At 43.7% G+C, this 20,423-nt stretch overlaps 1 protein-coding gene across 2 annotated transcripts in view; it reads right to left on the minus strand.

Annotated features, from left to right (window-relative positions):
- CCDC9B (coiled-coil domain containing 9B) overlaps positions 1–19,176 on the minus strand; it is a 53,828-nt gene extending 34,652 nt beyond the window's left edge. The window contains exons 1-5 of one of the 2 annotated variants that reach the window (XM_080996976.1): positions 18,996–19,176; positions 12,425–12,538; positions 10,611–10,715; positions 9,791–9,955; positions 6,567–6,719 (exon numbers count right to left, since the gene is read on the minus strand). In XM_080996976.1, coding sequence (XP_080853102.1) covers positions 6,567–6,719; positions 9,791–9,955; positions 10,611–10,715; positions 12,425–12,538; positions 18,996–19,034 — 576 coding nt within the window. In that variant the 5' untranslated portion in view covers positions 19,035–19,176. The remainder of the gene's footprint in view (positions 1–6,566; positions 6,720–9,790; positions 9,956–10,610; positions 10,716–12,424; positions 12,539–18,995) is intronic. The other variant, XM_080996977.1, reaches the window with a different exon arrangement.
- Between the last annotated feature and the right edge of the window lie 1,247 nt (positions 19,177–20,423).

A 20,423-nucleotide genomic window follows, 5' to 3' on the forward strand; every position in this document is an offset into this window, starting at 1 on the left:
CCAAAATAGTGACAGTGTAAAAGCACCTCTACTTCTTTATTGTCTCTACACTACACTGTGTATGGGTCTCCATGATTTCAGACAATAATGTTTGCCACCCTTACCTGGAGATGCCAGAGACTGAGCCAAAGATATTCTGCATACAAAGCATATGCTCTCACTGAGCTATTGTATATCCCTTCCCCTACTACTGAGCTAGTAAAAAGTAGTTTGCTTAATTATCTCTTTGTCCTTCACTCCTCCACCCCCGCTTGATTTATTTTTTTCCAAAAGTGAAAACTTTGAAAATATCGGGTGGCTCAGAAGGACTCGCCTCCATTTACTCCATTTGTCATCTGACCCCAATTTCATTTCATTCCTACAATCATGTGGCACTTACCTCTTTAGACAGGAAGCGTATTATCTCATGATATATTATCTCTCTATACACTGTTAATAAAAAAGCAATTCAAACAGTCCACAAACCATAGACGTCCAATTTAAAGATGATTTGCTGCATACTAATTAACCATTATGCTTCACTGGATCTGGATACACCACTCTGAAGCTTAAATGCACGGTTGCATAAAACAGCAGCCTGTTAAATGCAGCTATTACCAAAATGAAAGAGGGGGCAGAGTACAGAGAGGTCTCTGAGGAAACCCGATACTAAAAGACCCACAGAGAGAGAGATTACTCAACTCTCTGCTGACAACTGGGATATTGGTGCCAGGGAAAATCTTGGGCACTGGGCAGGAGGGCAGGCTATGATAGTAATAAGGTTTCTCCTTCTTAGACCATGGGGATTTGCTTTACTGTCATCTATGGGAGAGGAAAATGAGATTGCAATTCCATTTAGTCTCCACTGAAGCAGAAAGAAGCTGATATCAAATACCAGGAGCCTTTTGCAGTGCACTGCTTTGAAGAGGGTACATGTATCAGCTGGGAAACGCAAGGGATATATTTTAAAGGAAATAGCACTACATACACTTGCTTTTAGTGAGCCAGAATCCTCCTCAGCCATCAGTAAATGCCCTTGGACAAGCCTAAGCTACCCTAAAGTGTTGTTGTGAAGATGAACTGGGATCTTAAGAGTATCACAAGAAGCCTTCACACATACTGTATGAATTAGCCCAAACCCTAGCCTAGGCCAGGGATAGGAAGCTATTTTCAACCTGAGGGCTGTATTTTCTTCAGGCCAGTCTTCTGGGTGCCACATGTCACTGGCAGGCAGGGCCAGAGGGAAGAGAGGGTAGGCTCATTTCTGCATACCCAGCCCATCTAGGCAAGCAATAAGGAAGCATTATCAGAGTTCAAGGACACATTCCAGCCAGGCCAGAAACACTCAAGGAGAATGCAAAGCAGAGCCAGTGATGGATGCTGCTGAATGGGAGGTGGGTATCGCCTGGGGAGAATCCCAAGGGCAGACAGAGAGGCTTGGAGGGCTGCATTTGGCTCCCAGGCCTGAGGTTCCCCACCTCTGTGCTAGACCTTCCTTTGATGCCCTTCCAAAGTATGGCAGGTAGGCAACAAGGTCAGGAACTTTTCTGTGGTGGCATTAAGATGTCAGGGCGCTCTGCCTAAGGTGAAGCTCCACACTGCTTGCTTGCTTTACGCTCAGCAGCCAAGACTCCAACCCCTACCAGGCAGTTTAAGGCACCGGCTGTTTAAAAGGATTCTGATTTTTTAATCAATTTTTACTTTGAAGGATTAATGTGATTTTGAATATGTTGTTTTGATTTTGGTATATTTGCTATAAAACAAACCAACTTTGATTTTTGATTTTTTTACAGAATGGCTGGACAGAATTTATCTTTAAAAAACTCTGAATTCCACCACTTCTCAATATTTATGTGGTGCCACTTTTCTCACATCCATCATATTGCTCCTAAAAACATACAATTTCCTGGCAATGTTTAGCTCTGTCCCTTAGTCCTTGCACTTAACTCAAGCTATATGTAACTCCATGTGCTTACATTCATCCGCTCTTACTCTGGTCCTGTTCTTTACCATCTGTCTGGATTTTCAAAAATTGGACGGGCAGAGCTCTTTTTTTGATGGTGCCCTTTTAGAAGACTGAATGTGCAAATACTGGTTTCAGTTCTACTCCTTTAGCTCCCTCTCGGGGTTATAGCATGGCATAGCACATCAAAGGAACAGTAAGCCTTGGGGCCCTTCCAGGCAATCAGTTTGTCACATAAGAATTGCTTGGTTTGCAATTCATTCATTGTGAGGATCCAGGCATACAATGTGGTGTTGTTGGGGAAATGGACTTTCCTCCATAGCCAGATACTTTGACTATGGGTCAGATCAACATAATGGAAAACATTGTTTCTTGCTGTGTGAACAAGTTTTCCTGAGCTCCGGGTCACAAACTCTCCCATTCTCCCAGCTTTCTGGCATGCAAAACAGGAGCCAATGAGAAGCATACATTTCCACTTTTAAACAAGCTACAGTGCCCTGTAACATTTGAACATCAGGGACTGTGGTTTGTTTAATTAAATTTGAGTAGGTGTGATAGTGAACATTGTCTCACTGACATCCAATGAACATGCACATTGTGGCAATTTCCACTCCTGGTTTCTGTTCCTGACAGAATTCTCCAAAATCCCTAGCTACAGGTTAGCCACCTCTGCCATACTCTCGCTAGCTTTGCATTGTCCACACTGACTGGCAGCAGCTGTCCGAGATTTCAGCCTGAGGTATCTCCCAATACTACCTGAAGATCCCAGAGATTCAGCATGGTACCTTCTGCACACAAAGCAGAAGCTCTCTCACTGAGCTGCAGCCCTTTTTCTCACTGGGGGCATTCATATTTCAAACTCTCCCATCACTAAGGCAGATGGAAAAGTTCCATTTGGGAAATGTTCTCAGCACTTGGGGGAAAGTGCTGTGCAAATATTCAGTGAATGGAAAGGGTTGCCCTACTTAGCCAACTGCAGTTTACATCCTAGTAACATCATGCTACATTGCGCATGAACAAATTCCCCACATGTCTGTATATTTACAATGTAAACCTGGCCCATCAGAGGCATGCAAGGGACGGCTTCTGTAAATCCCTGGAAAATAGGGGCACTTGGAGGGTCTGACATTGTATTTCCCAAGAGCCCACCGCACTGCAAGATACAGTTTCCACACAAATCACCTTTAGGCTATTCAGTAGCGAAGCACATTTCACAAAAAGCTCCCCCTCTTCCCCCCATTCCCAATGACTTTTGTGCCTCCTCCCCTCTTCATTCTTTGCCATCTCTGTGTTTATCTAACATGCCTCGACCGTATGGCGAAGTCTGTAAAGCCCTGAGTCACTCGCAGCCTTACACAAAAAGGCATTTACTGCCAAATGTACTGTTTAAAAGCTCTTTAAACTCCAGGCCCAAATCTGCGTGTACTTCACACTGGGAGGCGTCGCAGGGCCTGGGCCTGAGGACAATGGCGCACTGTTTCTGGGAAAAGTGCAGACCATGAGAGAGAGAGGCTTGAGCTGGCTGGGCCGGCCGCCTCTCCCAGCGTGATTTACACTCTCTGTTTCAATGTGTCCATGTGCTCCCTGCAGGCCCGTCATCCATCGTGCCTGAGAAAACAGCCTTGGCCATCTGGGGCTGTAAAACTCTCGCATGCCCCCCGCTCACCATGTCAACAGGCTTTTCTTTTCTCTCCTCGAAGCAGCGGGGCAGAGTGTAGGCCCAGCAGCCTGAAGACTGAATAGGACGCACAGCTTGTGCTGTTCTTGGGCTAATCCTCTTCTCCGTCAGCAGAATGTCACTCGGAAACCATCAGTTTGAGGCAGCTGGAGCTCAGCTCCAAAGTCTGCTTTTAAAAACCTTGGCCCAGAAAGCGCAGAAGCACACGCTTCAGAAGATGCCAAAAGGAAGTGGGCCCTCAGACAGTGGTTGGACAGTGTCATTCTGAGGGAGACAGTCTTGCCTCCTGGCTAGATTCTGTACCTTTTAATCCTATGTCACTTTCCCCCATACTTAGTTACTCAATTTCTAACCAGGGATGCTATTATTATTATTATTATTAGTCCTGTTCCTGTGCCTAACAGCAGCCTGATAAAAAATAATTGGTGGTGGTGGTGTAGAGGTAGCAACATTTAAAAAATAGATTTGTTTTGTTTATAAATATCAGGATTTTGTCCTCAAGATCTTAAGATATTCTCACGTAAAGGTGAAAAGTTACAAAGAATTCCAGTAGTAACAGGGCTGTATTCGTGTCAAGAGCTGTATTCCCTCAGGAGTAATTGCTTGGGGGCCACATACCAAGGATTGGGAGGGCCAAAGTCTTCTTTCTCTGCCCAACATCCCATTTGACATTTAGAAGACATCTGAAGGCAGCCCTGTTCAGGGAAGTTTTTAAAGTGTGACATTTTAATGTATTTTTCATCTTTATTGGAAGCCGCCCAGAGTGGCTGGAGTACAAATAATAAATTATTATTATTATTATTATTATTATTATTATTATTATTATTTGCTTTCACAGTGCATGAGGACAGAAGCCCTTCCACAGCTGCCATCTCAATGAACTGTGCCCCTTCCCCACAGTGTGACAATTAGAATTAAAAATAAACCTTCCATTGGCAAAAACGAGAAGTGTTTTTCCTCTAAGCCTAACTGACATGCGAGTAAGGGCAGGAGGAGAGGCCAGTCCTGGCTGGAGATGCAAGGGACTGAACATTTTCCTATAAAATGTTTTGCTTTTGTGCCTGAGGCCTAGATGATCACATGATTTGACAGATTTATCTTAAGTCAATTGATATTGCAGTGGGCCTAGCCAACATTTCCACTTTCCAGTGTTGTAGAATGAATTATGAGAGCTGTATTGAGTTTCGATGGGTGTCGGGGACAGAACAGGTTCACACATCCCTACTCAGCCATGAAGCTCACTGGTTAGGCTTGGGCAAGTCATCATCTCTTCTCTTGACTCACATGCCGCGCTTGTTCTGAGGGTAACTCTGTGTACCACACCATGAGTTCTTCAGAGGAAGGGTGCAATACAAAAACGGTCAGTAAAAGGTATAAAGGTAAAGGACCCCTGGACAGTTAAGTCCCGTCAAAGGCGACTGTGGGGTGTAATGCTCATCTCGATTTTCAGGCCAAGGGCGCCAGTTTTCAATTTCATTGTTCTGTATGGGACAATGACAATAAACATATCGTATCGTATCGTTTGTCCACAGACAGCTTTCTGGGTCATGTGGCCAGCATGACTAAATCTCTACTGGCGCAATGGTGTAGAGCCATAAGAAACCCCCCCCCCCAAGGCCTTTCTTAGAAAGGAGAGGTCCGTCAGGAGAACAAGGCTGGCACTGATGGAACAGGCTCAAATGTTTATTATTCAAGAGATAAGCAAAGTCAGGAATGCACATGGCTGTGCTGTTGTGGGGGCCATCGCAGGGAGGAGAGAGATTGCAGGAAGGGGGGGGGCAAGACCTTACATGGTAATAGGAACTTACTATAACTAATGGAACACCATGACAGAAACCAGAGTGCATGGAAACGCCATTTACCTTCCCGCCACAGCAGTACCTATTTATCTACTTGTACTGGTGTGCTTTTGAACTGCTAGGTTGGCAGGAGCTGGGACAGAGCAACAGGAGCTCACCCCATCATGCGGATTCGAACTGCTGACCTTCCAATCAGCAAGCCCAAGAAGCTCAGTGGTTTAGATCTCAGCATCACCCACTGTCATCAGTACAAATAAACTTTAGGATATGATTCCTCTTGGTTTACCTAAGGAGGCCACAGACAATGCCATGATGACATCTTAGGGAAGAGCCATTTCAGAGCCATTTCAAGGGACTTACCTGCTTCACTGGCTACTTAAATATGCACTTGGTATAAAACTCAGAGTCAGAGCAGACAGAGTGGTTTGGGAGCTGTAGCTGCAGCATTGAAGGTGCAGCACAATGAATATCAGAAACTGGCACCTAGAGCTCTAGCTTGAGTTCTGCTAGTGCAGTTACTGCATGCTATCTCAAGATGTCACAGTTGAGGAAGCATCACTGAACAACTAACAAAGCATGGACGGTCCAGGATGAATACACCACGAATGCACTATTATTGCATCAATGACATGCTGCAGATGACACTTGCAATAAAACCATCAGTTTGAAAGGGCCTTAGGAAACTGTCTTAAGTTATACCAAGTCAGAACACTGCCCCAACTAGCTCAGTACTGTCATCTCTGATGGGCAATAGTTCTCTAGCATGCCAGGAAAGAGTTTTTCCCAACTGCACTGGGAGAGAGACCCCAGAGATGGACTGAGGGAGCGTTTGCATACTATAGCCTTTCCATCACCCCTTCTCTTTTCAGTCTGCTGCAGTAAGCAAGATTTCCATGTTCGCCCCACAAGACATCAGAGAGGTAGCTGCGTAAGTGGATTGTTGCAGCACTGGAGCAGAAAGCAAGTTTCCAAATAATTTTCAGCTTCCCAAAAGCTGTTAAAGCAGCAGCAGCAGCAGCAGCAGCAGCACCTCCGCATCAAGATTGGCAGCAGCCTTGGCAACATGTATTAACACTGGGGCTGGGGGACGGGACTGAGTCCAAGCAGAGAACTGGAACCAAAGGGAGCCATTTGGGAAAATACTCACCCTGCCTTTGTTGTCCATTGTAATAGCAATCTGCATCCTTCTTCCCCTGCGGAAAGCAACCAACTGATCAATCTCTTCTTCACTGATGTCTGGGGCCTCCCCTGGGCTCGCAAGACACTCTGATCCCCGTTTTTCACTCACAACCCGCTTTCCCTAGAAAAGGCAGAATCAGAATATGCTGTTTCTTGCCCTGTACAGTATGTATAGAAAGGTGCATATTTAGAGTAAGTATGCCTATTTGGTGCTGAAAAAAACAAGTATAATAAATAGCAAATTCCATTCATTGATAGCTACCAGTTGTAATCAATCTAATTCCGAAAAGAAATATTTCAGCCAGAAATTCAATACAATGAACCTTTTTGGATAATGTATAAGATGTGTTAGCATTGTAATTTTGTTGCACTAATCAAGACTGAAGTAACAAGTGTTCTCTTAATTTTTTGTCAGCATTTAGGAGGGCTGTGTAAAGATCAGCTAACTCCCTTCGGGGTTGATGAATTTTCTTAGCTTCTGAGCCAAAAAATTCTCATCATGGGAATTGTTTTCCTGGATGAAAACCAAGACGACTAAGCAAAATATAGCAGAGATGATATAACTTTTATTCCATGTAATTGAAAATATCACTATGTTTTGAGGGCAGCACACAGATTACTTAGAACACATAGACTCAGAGTAACAGAGTCAACTAATGACGTCAAAGACTTCTGCTAGCACAACAGGGCTTTCTGCCCCCTCCTTCCTTATGCACCCCAAAATTGGCTCAAGAGGAGTTGGGGAAACCCCCAGAACAGTATGTCAGGGCAGGAAAGGAGAATCATTCCACCTGGCCCACTTTGCAGTAATTTATGAAAATGAATGAGAGAAATGACTGAAACACATTTTCATACCAAAATATACCACATGCAACATTAATAACAGGATTCGAACTGCAAGAAAAAATCTGACTAAACACGAAGGGTGGAATCCAATGTAGTGCTAAGGCTTTTTTTTTAGAATTTATGCTTGTGCAACAGAATGTTTTCCCCATTTCCTCTCCCATACACCCCCTTAATCTGTTCTAGGAGTTTCCCCAAAGTTCTGGAACAGATTTCAGGTGGATAGTGGAAAGGGGCGGGGGGAGTCCTGTTGTACAAGCAGATATTCTTGCATGATGGGACTTGTTAGTAAAATACTGCCCCAAACCCTCATTGCTTCTGACATCTTCAACCTGTATTAGCACTCATGGAAATATTCTTTTTAGAAATGCCTAAGAAAAGAAAAGACTTGTATTTCAAGCTTTCATACTGCTGGGCAAGGCTATTTTTCTAGAAAAAAGAGGTGCCGGAACTGACCATGAACACCTCCCTCATTCTCTTATAATGGTGATGGAACCCACCTTAGAGGTGCCAGAACTGAGTTCTGGCAAGTTCCGGCTGGGGGGGGGGGGAAGCCCTGCTACTGGGGCTTCAAAGCACCAACCCCTTCTATGTCCTCTTCCTGTCTTTGAGGTCTTGATTCTGACAGCATGTAGTTGAATCCAAACATGTTGCTCAAGTCAAGGATCTGCCATTGCCTTCTTTAATGTTATTGTAAGAGATTCATATTACACTCTGCTTGTATGTCAACACAGCCTAATGTGATGTGTTGTTTTGACTGCCACTGCGAACGAAACAGATGTCGTCACCGAGCTGTCCCCAAAGATGTCTAGAGAGCTTTTTGAAGTCGTGGAAATGAATTTACAATCCTATCAGGCAGTAAAAGACTGAAGGGTCACTTACAATCTGAGTGCAAGCTGCTTTTTTCGACTGCTGGAAATTTACTATTTGTGACAATGATTCCCAATTGACTGAAGCCTATATGTTGTATTGGAGGAACATTCTCACAAAGATTACCACCCAAATGCTGACTTACTCAGCAAGCAATAATATCAACGACTTGGATGATGGACTCAAGGGCATCCTGATCAAATTTGCAGATGACACCAAACTGGGAGGTGTGGCTAACACCCCAGAGGACAGGATCACACTTCAAAACGACCTTGACAGATTAGAGAACTGGGCCAAAACAAACAAGATGAATTTTAACAGGGAGAAATGTAAAGTATTGCACTTGGGCAAAAAAAAATGAGAGGCACAAATACAAGATGGGTGACACCTGGGTTGAGAGCAGTACATGTGAAAAGGATCTAGGAGTCTTGGTTGACCACAAACTTGACATGAGCCAACAGTGTGACGCGGCAGCTAAAAAAGCCAATGCAATTCTGGGCTGCATCAATAGGAGTATAGCATCTAGATCAAGGGAAGTAATAGTGCCACTGTATTCTGCTCTGGTCAGACCTCACCTGGAGTACTGTGTCCAGTTCTGGGCACCACAGTTCAAGAAGGACACTGACAAACTGGAACGTGTCCAGAGGAGGGCAACCAAAATGGTCAAAGGCCTGGAAACGATGCCTTATGACGAACGGCTAAGGGAGCTGGGCATGTTTAGCCTGGAGAAGAGGAGGTTAAGGGGTGATATGATAGCCATGTTCAAATATATAAAAGGATGTCACATAGAGGAGGGAGAAAGGTTGTTTTCTGCTGCTCCAGAGAAGCGGACACGGAGCAATGGATCCAAACTACAAGAAAGAAGATTCCACCTAAACATTAGGAAGAACTTCCTGACAGTAAGAGCTGTTCGACAGTGGAATTTGCTGCCAAGGAGTGTGGTGGAGTCTCCTTCTTTGGAGGTCTTTAAGCAGAGGCTTGACAACCATATGTCAGGAGTGCTCTGATGGTGTTTCCTGCTTGGCAGGGGGTTGGACTCGATGGCCCTTGTGGTCTCTTCCAACTCTATGATTCTATGATTCTATGATTCTATGGACTTCATTAAAAGTTTGATTAGTCCTGAATAAGTATCCTCTGTAGATTGCAAATACATTTGCTCGCAGATGAAGCTCACTGGGTGGCCTTGCTGGACTGGAATGTTGAGGAACCAGATTAAAAACCTGCCCTACCATGACTCTTATTGGGTGGCCTTGTGGATCATGCTGGGTGGGGATATTAGAGAACCAAATTCTAGCCCTGCTAGCACATGAAGTTTATTGGATTTTTTGGGCTAACTAACAATGTGGGACCCACCTTTTTGCTGAATGTATGTTGCTTTGTTTAAACTAGAATGCTTTTACTTGTATTTCATCATTTCAACCTGAATTTGCTTGCATCTCTAGAGATTCAGCACTTTTAAAAAACGGGCTGGGGACTCACCTTGGCTTTATTGTCCATGGTAACAGCCAACTGAACCTTCTTCCCCATCCTGAATGTAAACAAGTGATCAGATTCCTCGTCATCTTCCTCCTCCTCACTTCCAATCCCAAAACTGGAGGCAGGAGGGCCGCTGCTTCCCCATTTCTCACTCACGACTCTTTTCTCCTGCCAATAGGACAAACACTTAGCTAGGAAATGGTCGGGATGTTGCCATATTAACCTCCTACCTTTCTCTTTTGCCTTAACAGCTGGGGAGAAGAAGCTCTGAAAATGTCAGGAGGGCTCTATGACCTCACACTTTTTGCCAGTGATACAAATACTGAGGAAATTTTTCCAAAGAAATAGCTGGTCCTTTTGTCCAATTTGCCAGGCAACCTATAAATCTGGCGAGGGGGGAAAGCATCTCTTCACTTATGAATCTGACATTTGGCCGAAATGTCAAAGGTTTAGGGAAACAGTAGAGTCATCATGGTGTGGATCTTTATTTATGAGAAATAGATGATGCAATAGTGTGTGATGGACTCACTCCAGTCTTTCATAGTCAATTCCCTTCTCTTATTATTTTTAAACCATAGTTCACAGAGGTGTTTAAATTTACTCCTCATTGGAGAGCCATCCCCAAACACATGTACTTGCACATATTAGTGTTACATTTAGGAACCTGTAAATCATTCAGAGAGCTGATAGAGCCTGAAGCCTGATGGTCTCTATATTTATTACATATTGATTTCATAATCCCTCACAACTAAGACCTCTCTAACCTTGCAAGAATGGAATGTATAAAAACCCTTCCTTAGCAGGAAGGGGAGATAATGCTTACATTATGGGCTTTGGTGATGGTGATGGTGAGGCCATCTGGCCTGGCTTTCCTCGACGTGACAGCCATTCCCTCCTGCTCTGCTCGCTTCCTGTCCTCTTCTATTTCCTGCAAAAATGACAGCCAGCTACTCTATCAGATCAGCTTACAACAAGTGGAAAGCTAGAAACAAAGCAATCTCAAACAAAGGGAGAAACATAGGGAAGCTATGAGAAACTGTACATTCATCAGCACACATTTGCCACTACCACTATATTTGACAATAGCAACATCCAGGTGATGACTATTTTACCAAGGCTTTACTGAGACATGTGATTTCTTCTTCTTCAGAGAGTTGAAGATAGTTTTAAAGGCCACCTCTCTCCATGTGAACCTACCTGGACCCCCAAGATCATCCTCTGAGGCCTTTCTTTATGTGCCTCCTCCATGAGAGGTCTGGAGGGGGGCAACCTAGGAACGGGCCTTTTCTGCAGTGGCTCCTTGTTTGTGGAATGCTCTCCTCAGGGAGGTTCAGCTGGCGCCATCATTAGTCACCAGGAGAAAACATCCCTCTTTAACCAGACCTTTGGCTGATTGACATCTAATGCCCTTTCAAAATGTGTTTTGGAAGGGGGAGATTATTGTGTTGTCTTTGTTTTTGTTTTTATTATGTATTTTGCGTTTCTCATATTGTGATTTTATGATCTTATGTTGTGAACCGCCCTGAGCTCTATGGGAATAATAATAATAATAATAATAATAATAATTTGATATGGTATGTAGACACTACTTTCACCTCTGGTAAACAGGTTTCATGGGTTTTATATTCTGGCATCATTTGATTGACCAAGAGGCCTCAAAAGAAAGAAGTGAACACCATGGGAAGCAATGCATCTCTAAAATAGCCTCCACTCTTCAAAGACTGCTTGGCAGAGGGTTGGACTCGATGGCCCTTGTGGTCTCTTCCAACTCTATTATTCTATGATTCTATGATTCTATGACTATTGCCTGTCTCCAGTCTGATTTTCAGTCTCTTAAATCCTGCATGCCCAAACACAGTCTCAATATATTGATTCAGGGTAGACTGCTATTGCACACTTCCTGAATGAAATATAGAGCTGGTATTAGCATACTGATGACAACACACTCTAAAGCTCAGGTTAATCTGACCCAGAAATGTCAATGGATGATAAACCATGCAGTATTCTGACTCCTATGGGGCACCTTAAAGGCCCTTCCACACTTGGTTTGTCCCGCAAATTCTAGTCATGGGTCCAAGAGGGGTTTTCTTTGCCCTGCCCCCACTTTTTTCCAGGAAAACCTAATGTTTACTGCTATTCAGAACAAGTACCAATCCATAGAAAACCCAATTGACATTCAGCAGTGAACAGCTGGTTTTCTCTGGTAAAGTGGCAGAACAAAACAAAGTATAGGACTCATGACTAGCAATCATGAGACAAACAAAGTATGAATAGGCCTCAAGTCTATGTAACTGAGGAGGCATCTTGCAGCAGTGCCCAAGCAGAGGTTATCTGGCCATAGGCTTCTTCCCCATTCCCCTACATGATTGTTGTTCCTTAGGTTCCTTGGTTTAGGCTCCTTACAATTCTGACAGCCTGATCTGTTATGCAGAATAATCATTTTGAAATTCCAGTCCTGGTGGGAGTAAATGCTGATTTCTATGTCACCTACTTCAAGTTACTTCAGCCACATCGAGTTACTGGTGTCAGCTGAACAAAGAATGCAACAAACTGAATTTTTCAAAAGAGTTATCAGCATGTAGGGCTTCAAAGGTTCACCAAGGAGGCCCCAAAACTGAGCTAAGAAGTCAAACATACATGATATCTTCGCATAAGGGCTTCGTTCTTTTTCCGCAAAGCTATGATTTTCTTATCCAGTTCGACATCTTTTTGTTCTTTTTTCCGCAACACTGCATCATCCACAGTGGCATCCTAATGAAACGAAAGAGCTTTAGGGGATTTCCACATATGGTCAGTAAAACAGATAACAGATACACATATGGTTAATAGTACAGATTTTACTTTTTTACATTTATATTCCACTATTCTTCCATCATGGGGCATATTTGGTCTTAGTTTCAGCAAGGTGGTAGCCTTGTAATTTATTGAAATTCATATCTAGCTGTTCCTCCCAAAGAAGGAATTTTGGCCATACCATGGGATCTCTTTGTCTCCTCTCTTTCAACCAAGAAAAAGATGGAAGACAAAGGTCTTCATCACCCACAGCAATCGAACATTTAGCACTATGTTTTAAAGTCACAGAAAATAGGTACCCAGTGTCTTATTTTGAATAAACATAGCCAGATAATATTTTAACTTAAAATTGTAATGAAAAAATATAAATTTGGATAAGTATGTGGCCTACTATATGCAATCGTATATTTATACTGTAATATTGACAATGACAAACGTGTGTGTGTGTGTTCTGCTAAGATCTGTAAGCCAAAGCAGAGATTTCATGCAAGATATAAGGCATGCTACAATAAGGGTAGTTTACTGAAGCATTAACAGGATCAAAATCCAAATATATCCACCAGAAAGAGCAGCACTTCTAAATGAAGGGAGGATCAACAGCAGAGCCAGCTGCAGGTTTGAGGAAATCCTGAGTAAATACTTCTAGTGGCCCCCTCCTCCATCAGTCAGCCACTTCCTCTGTTGGTGAGCCCTGGCACTGTTGGAGTGGGCAGGTAGGCAAAAGCAACACTGCATAGCATTGGATGGCTGACTCCAGCTGCCACTGAAATTTGCCACAATGCCCTGGGACAATAATATGCAAGGTTACCGATGCTGACTCTGATCAAAAGCATCTAAGCATCTTGGTGGCCATTCCTGGAAAGAAGATGACAAACTCAATGGGCCCTTAGTATGATCCAACAAACCTCTTCTTAAAAAGTAATACTGGATTTTAAGGCAAAATTTTAATTCCTTGTAGAAGGAATCACTGAAATCTGGACAAAAGAAGAATCTGTATTAAGCAGGTGGTGTGGCTTTTCAAGCACTATTTTTCTCTGCAAAATGGGTTGAGGGTTAGAGCAGTAATAGCTGGTATCTGTGAGCTTGTGTATATTTTGGCACTCAGTTGAAAACATTTCCCCTCCCCAAATATTTCCCAGCCCCCCAAAAAGTCCATGGTAAAACAAAATTTCCCAAGTTACAAATTCAATTTAGGTGTTAAATATCAAGTCTGAAGTTAGTGTTCACATTTTGACAGGGTTATCAGACCCTAGGTATCCTCCTGTGAATATCAAATTTTGTAATCTGGTCTGGCAGATTCTGAGCCAGATATATTGAGTGCAATTTTCTTCTGTTCTGCTCCTTCCCATCTCTCTTCAGGGACTGAGCCAGCCTTCATTTTAGGGTGTAACACACAGGGATGGGTAAGTATGCCAGCACTGGTGTCTCTCAGTTTCTCATTTTTCCCTTCCTGAAGGTCAGTTCTCCATGTTTCCACATCAGTTTGCATTTTTGTTTAAAGTTCTCATGAAAATTCACCAGCATATTTGTGTTAAGTTCTCCTATTGTTCACAGTTTTGTATGCAATTTTGAAAAGCAATCTCTGTTAATACAATGCATATTATGTTATCTTCCTTGATATATGCATTTTTGTACACATTATGTGGCTGAAGAACTGCATTGTAAAAATTGGAGAAGTGCGAATTCTGAAGGATGGTTGCGATTCAGTCGGCATATTGTATGTATTAAGTACATTTGCCTTTAAATGTGAACTGAACCTAATTTCTCCTCTATCCACCATCCCTGGTAACTCAGCCTTCTTGAACCTGGTCCATTCCGGATACTTTGGACTACAACTCCCATCACCTCAGCCAGCAGAGTCAACTCTCATCATTTAAAGCATAAGGACCATCTCCTGCTCCTTTTAGGAACTATCCAGTAGCAATTAAGGCATGCTACACCTGTGGAACTAGAATTTTGCATAAACAGATGGTAGCACTTGTAATACCCTATAATTTTAGGAGTTGCTACAACGTCAGCTTATTGTCTAGCCATGAGATCCCTCGATACCTACATTCAATTTGTTTTTAATGCACTAAAGGTTTCATGGTGATGACTACCTAACTCCGCCAACAACTGTGATGTCACGGGCTGTTCATAAAGCCAACTGATTTCGGGAAATGAGTGATGAATAAATGAACCAGGGTCAAACGTGGAGCCTAAAGGCAAGTCTAGCTACATCTTTCGGCCGGGAGGGGATGGTGGGAGGGACAAGACTGCTGAGCGGGCACAAAGGATGCCATGGCAAGTCCTGGTAGATGAAGAAAATAAGAGAGTTAGCAGTGGGTTCCGCTGAAGAAAGGAGGTGCTAAGAAAGAACTGGGCTTGTGGAGAACCTGAATGCAGGGCTGACAGACAGGAGAGGCTATTCGCTCTTGACAACAAGGGAGTAGGCCTTGAAAAGACCGTGGGCCTGTGAAAGAAAAGAGCATAGGATTGCCAGGCCTTCATTCAGAAAGTGTTCCAGTACCCTTAGGGACATTAGGTCTGTTTTCTTCCGTAGTTTGAAGCGCTGTAGTTTGGCAACCATGAGAAGTCTGTAGTGTAGCCTCCTCCAACCTGGTGTGCTCCATATTTCGCACCACAATTCCTATCAGATCCAGCAATTAAGGGCAAATGTCAGGGATGTTCACAGCTCTAGTTCACAGCATCTGGAGCAGTGGTGCCCAAATTGTGGTCTATGTATCACCAGTCGTCCCCAGGCTTCATTCAGGTGGCCTACTGAGTGTCTGTGAATTTATGGTTGAAAATAGAAGAGGGCACAACCATCACATTGAATATTCACATTGATTTTTTATTGTATTTTTTTGCTTTTTTTCTTTTCTTATATTTTATTTTATTGTATCACGATTTGAATTCTATGGAATTACAATTGCTGCAACAGGCAGGAAAAGCATTGCGTGGTCTTCCAAGACCCTCAACCATTATCAAATGATCTGCGGAGGGGGGAAAGTTTGGGAACCACTGATTTAGAGAGCAGTAGTTTGGAAAAGGCATCTTTAGGGTGAGCAAACTCTGGGATAAGGGCCAAATTTCACATGTCAATCCCTTATTTAATTACAGGCCTAGCTTCTAATAATACAGCAACAGACTTTTATAATGAAACTGGATGAATGGATGCTGACTCAGTTTAAGCCTAATATGCAAATTTTCCTTATGAGAAATATCCCCACCCCCCGAGGTGAGGAAAATATTGGGTTTTTTTATCATCATCAAATGTCTTGGCAAAGAGGGCGGGTGGGTAGCTTTGGAAATTCAGTGGAGAGAGGCAGGGATGTTACACTTTTGCAAAATTGTTTAAATTAGATTTGGATCCAACCTGGCCAGAATTTTCTGGGTTCCTAGTGACTGGTATGTCACCTTTGTGTGGGCAAGTGAGTTCCATACATAATCAGGGGGGAAGCTAGGGGCTATGGAGGCAGAATGGAATCAGACAGGGCTGCCATTTTGGCACCTGAGGCGGACTCCAAAATGGCATTTCCCTCCCAACCAGGGAAGAAGGGGGGAGGGGAGATCTACATCAGGATTAAGTGGGGGGGGGGGAGAGAGAGATCAACATCAGGATCTGCTGCCCTGGTGGATGCTGCCGCCTGAGGCAGTCACCTCACGTTGCCTCATGGGTGGGCCAGCCCTGGAATCAGAGCAATGTGGATTCAGAAATACACTCCTTTAATTGTGTGTGTTGCAAAAATGTGCAGTGACCAAGCCACATTCCATAGAATCCTTTGCTAAACTGTGCAGAGGTTGGTTATTCAAGCCATTTAATAAAGCCATATAATAGCAACACATGCTAGAAATGTAATAAGTTGAGTCAGACCATTATCTCCATTGCAGGAGGGGGGCTTTTACAGCCCAAGGGTCTTATTCCCTCATGGGCAACCTTCCAAGAGCCACATTGGGATAAAAACCAGGTAGACATAATACAGCATGTATAATAATAATAATAATAATAAATGAGGACCCTATCTCGTACTCCCCACCCCCGACAAGAATTCTGGGAGCTGTAGATTGTAAAGAGTGCTGAGATTTGTTAGGAGACCCCTATTTCCCTTCGCAGAATTACAATTCTCTAAGTTGTTTGTGAAGAGGGATTGGTTGTTAAACCACTCTGAGAACTCCATCTCTGTGAAGGGAAAGAGGGGTCTCTTAACAACTCTCAACACCTTTAACAAATTACAGTTGTCAGGATTCTTTGAGGGAAGCAATGATTGTTTGAAGTGGTATGATACTGCTTTAAATGTATGGTGCAGGCAGGGCCAATGTTTTGCCCTTGCAATACACCTTTTAGTGAAAATATTAAGATACAACAATGCTCAATCTGGCAAAGAATGCAGGGCATCAAAGTCCACTTCAAAAAGAGTCAGGTTATGCAGCTATTAGTAAAAAAATTAAAAGGTACACTATGCCGCCACTGTACTGAAACTACAAAGCAGGTCTGGATGACTGCCTGAGAATCTCATATATGTCACCTTAGTTTATCTGCATGATTTGAAAGACTTTTCAAATGGGAAGAGTGGCTGGGGAAACCCAGCCAAATGGGCGGGGGTATAAATAAATATTTATAAAAATAAATTATTATTATTATTATTATTATTTCTCTGATTGGTAAAAGATTTCCCACCAGCCCCACTTTCATTTCCAGGATTCAGCTATACAGCGTCAAATAAAACGTTTTTAAGTGTGTTGTAAAGTGAATTATACAAATGGGACACTAGATGGCGATAGTGAGCTATGGCAAATTCAATATATTTTTCAAAACGTTTATTTAAAAAAAGCATTTTCACAACTTTTTTAATATGTTTCTAGATTCCACCCCAGTGGGGATAACATTCATGGTGAAATGCGGCTGGGACTTAATGCTTTGATTTTTTGTGTGTGTATGTTAACAAAACTTAAGTTTTATACCACTTTCTTGGTCACCAGAACACCTGGAATAGTGAATAGTGGTCAAATAAAGCAAGCAAGAAAGTCTTAAGCAGAGGGAGCCAAAGTGGGGCCATCTGTATGTTGTAGGACCACAACTCCTATCATCACTGCTGGAGTGCAGGGTAAGGATTTGCTGCAACATTTTGTTGCAGGCCCCACTCGCTGTTCTTTTTTGAATATCTCCAAGATTTGGGGCTGAAGAAGAGATTCCTTTCCTTGCGCGCGCGCGCGCACACACACACACAGCAGTAGCACAGCAGCAACATAAGCCTAGCTGAATGACCCCAAAACTGCAAAGCAGCACTTTGAGGCCTGACTGATGGCTGGCACACAGACTGATTCACTGGTGAAAACGGACCAACACGTTGCAGCGTGGTCAGCGATTTTCTTCCTGGCTGTTTGCTGCTGAGTTGCAGCCAGTCAGTAACGAGAGGGTATATTTCCGCTGCCAAGCTACTGGAAAGAATGTCGACTCCGCTGCCACTTTGGGATGGAAAGGGTTGCCCCTTACGCCCTCTCTCCAGCATAAAAGCTCTTCTGGGGAGTGAGGTACCCGTATGCCACAGTGACTAGTTCGGGGGAGTTATAAATGGCTTTAGCAGAAGAAACGTGCAGTGGCTGTGAATCAGAAGGCGTTCCTGCTCGCTTGGAAAACAGAGAGCCCAATGGGAGAGGAGAAGGGGAGGGAGAATCAGACATGCATGGATATCTTTCTCTATCAAAATGCAACAGAAAAGGAGGGGCTAAGCAAAGCGGGGGGGGGGTAGGATAGTGAAGCTTCATGGAGGGTGGCAGCAGCAGCGAGGAGGGGGGTGTTGGCATTGTATCCAACATTTCAAGTTCACCCACTCGCTGTCAGTTCTTGGTGGATGGGATTTTCTCGCAGATCTTGGCTCTGGCTACAGGATTCCACCCCCCACCTGCCGCTTTCAAAGTCAGCTATTTATGATATGAAAGACTCAGAAAAGAAGCAGGGCTCAGGAGATAAAGAAAGCCTGGGGGATGGGGAAAGAGAGGGCCTCTCAACCCAGCATTTTGTCATCTTAGCTAATGCACTAGTGCTCTCATAAACATGCCCGGCCTTTGTGCTGCTCGAGGCAGCGCCAAACTCCCGGTCTTTGGGATGGCAAGTGTCCATCATTACCCAACGTTCTGTGTTGTTGTTTTAAATTCTCCTTCCCCTCCTTTGTGGCGGCGGGGAGGTGGAGGGAGGGAAGCTGATATCCTCCTGAAGGATGTTCACATCCTAACCTGGTCACATCCTAACCTGCTGTACAAAAAAAAAGCACCTTTCTGCCCTCCCACATCTCTCAGATACACATCTGCTGGCCGAAAGCGAAGCACCCCAAAATGACAACACAATGCAAAAGGGGAAAGGCAAGAAGAAGAAGAAGTCATTTCTTGGCTTTGCTGAATGCAAGGCTGACTCCCCCACATCCCTCCCACTTACAACAAAGGCAGCACTCACAGATCGGTGCATTTTGGACATCAGAGGTGAAGCTTGGCGGATTCCACAGCAGAGCTAAAAGAGGAGAGCCATCAGACGGCCTTTCTCAGTACTGGCTGCACAGCATACAAGATCATGTTTTGATTACAAAAGCCCTGTCTGGGCTCCCAGCCAAAAGCCCTGGCTGCCTAATATACGAAAGCAGAGGCAAGCAATCAGAGCGCTGGTCTGTCCTCCTCTCCACTCTTCGCTTGCCTTGCGGGGGAACGTACCTCTTGCTACTCCCTGTGACTTCCAAGCACTCCTTGGTGACACAACCCAACCCTACCCCAAAAGTACACATCTTGAGGGACACAGAAAGGGCATTTTTTTTCCATCTCAACAGCTGGACTTCATGTGCAGCTGTTTGTGGGGTTTGTTCGTAGATAGCAGTATGGGCAAAGGTTTTATAACTACAGGATCGTGCTGGGCCAATCAATCCACCCCATCCTATATTTAAAGCAGTGGTTCTTCTGTGGTCAAGGGATCATTGCTGGTTCTGGGGACACACTCCTATTTGATCATAAATAAATAAAATGGGAAGATGCTGGAAAGACAGAGACCTTTGTTGTTTCTACCACATAGCAGAAGAGGCATCCTGCTTCTCAGTTTTTCTTAAACTACTCTGAAAAGCAGCTTGCCTCTTCTGCAGTGCAAGCAGCTTCACCGGAAAGAAACTTCGCAGAAACTCCAGCTGTGTGCACAATTCTCCCCTGTGCATGAATTTATTGGGTCCTGGCCACATTGCCTGCAGACAAATGCAGATATTGAGGGTTAATGCAGAAGTCTCCCATGTACCCTTCCATATGATAGCATTAGGGTAAGAAAAAAATAGGCAATCTGCAATGCTATTCCTAAGATCTAATTAAATGATTACAACCATTTATTTTGACCCTTTCTGAAGGGATTGGGGGTTAAAAGAGAAAATTGTTCCCCGCAGATGAGGTTGCAACTGCGTCAGCAATTGCCTTCTTGAACTTTGTTGCCCAAACTGAACACATGACACCAGACGATCTTACCAGCTCCAGATAGAGTGAAGCTACTACTCCTCAGCTTTTGCAAATAAAAGATATCCTGAGGAGCAGACATCAACAACTGGTAGATATGTCACCTGTGTTCCCTGCCAATTCTTTTCTACCACATGCTTGTAAATCTATGGATTGTTTTAAGGTCTTCTAAGATCTGCTAGACTCAGGCAAACAGGTCTGCAGTTCCTTCTTCCATTGGCTTATGCATTGGTTTCTGCCATTTCTTCTTGATTTCTCATATGTGTGTGTGTGTGTGTGTGTGTGACAATCTTCAGGCTCTGCTGACTTGAATTCATGCAGATGGACCAAATAGTCTTTGACATGCTCATTTGTTACCCTAGATGGGACCTGCCTCTGTCACTGC

The sequence above is a fragment of the Podarcis pityusensis genome, assembly GCF_964106645.2.
Source record: "Podarcis pityusensis genome assembly, chromosome: 1".
In the NCBI taxonomy this organism is placed as follows: domain Eukaryota; kingdom Metazoa; phylum Chordata; class Lepidosauria; order Squamata; family Lacertidae; genus Podarcis; species Podarcis pityusensis.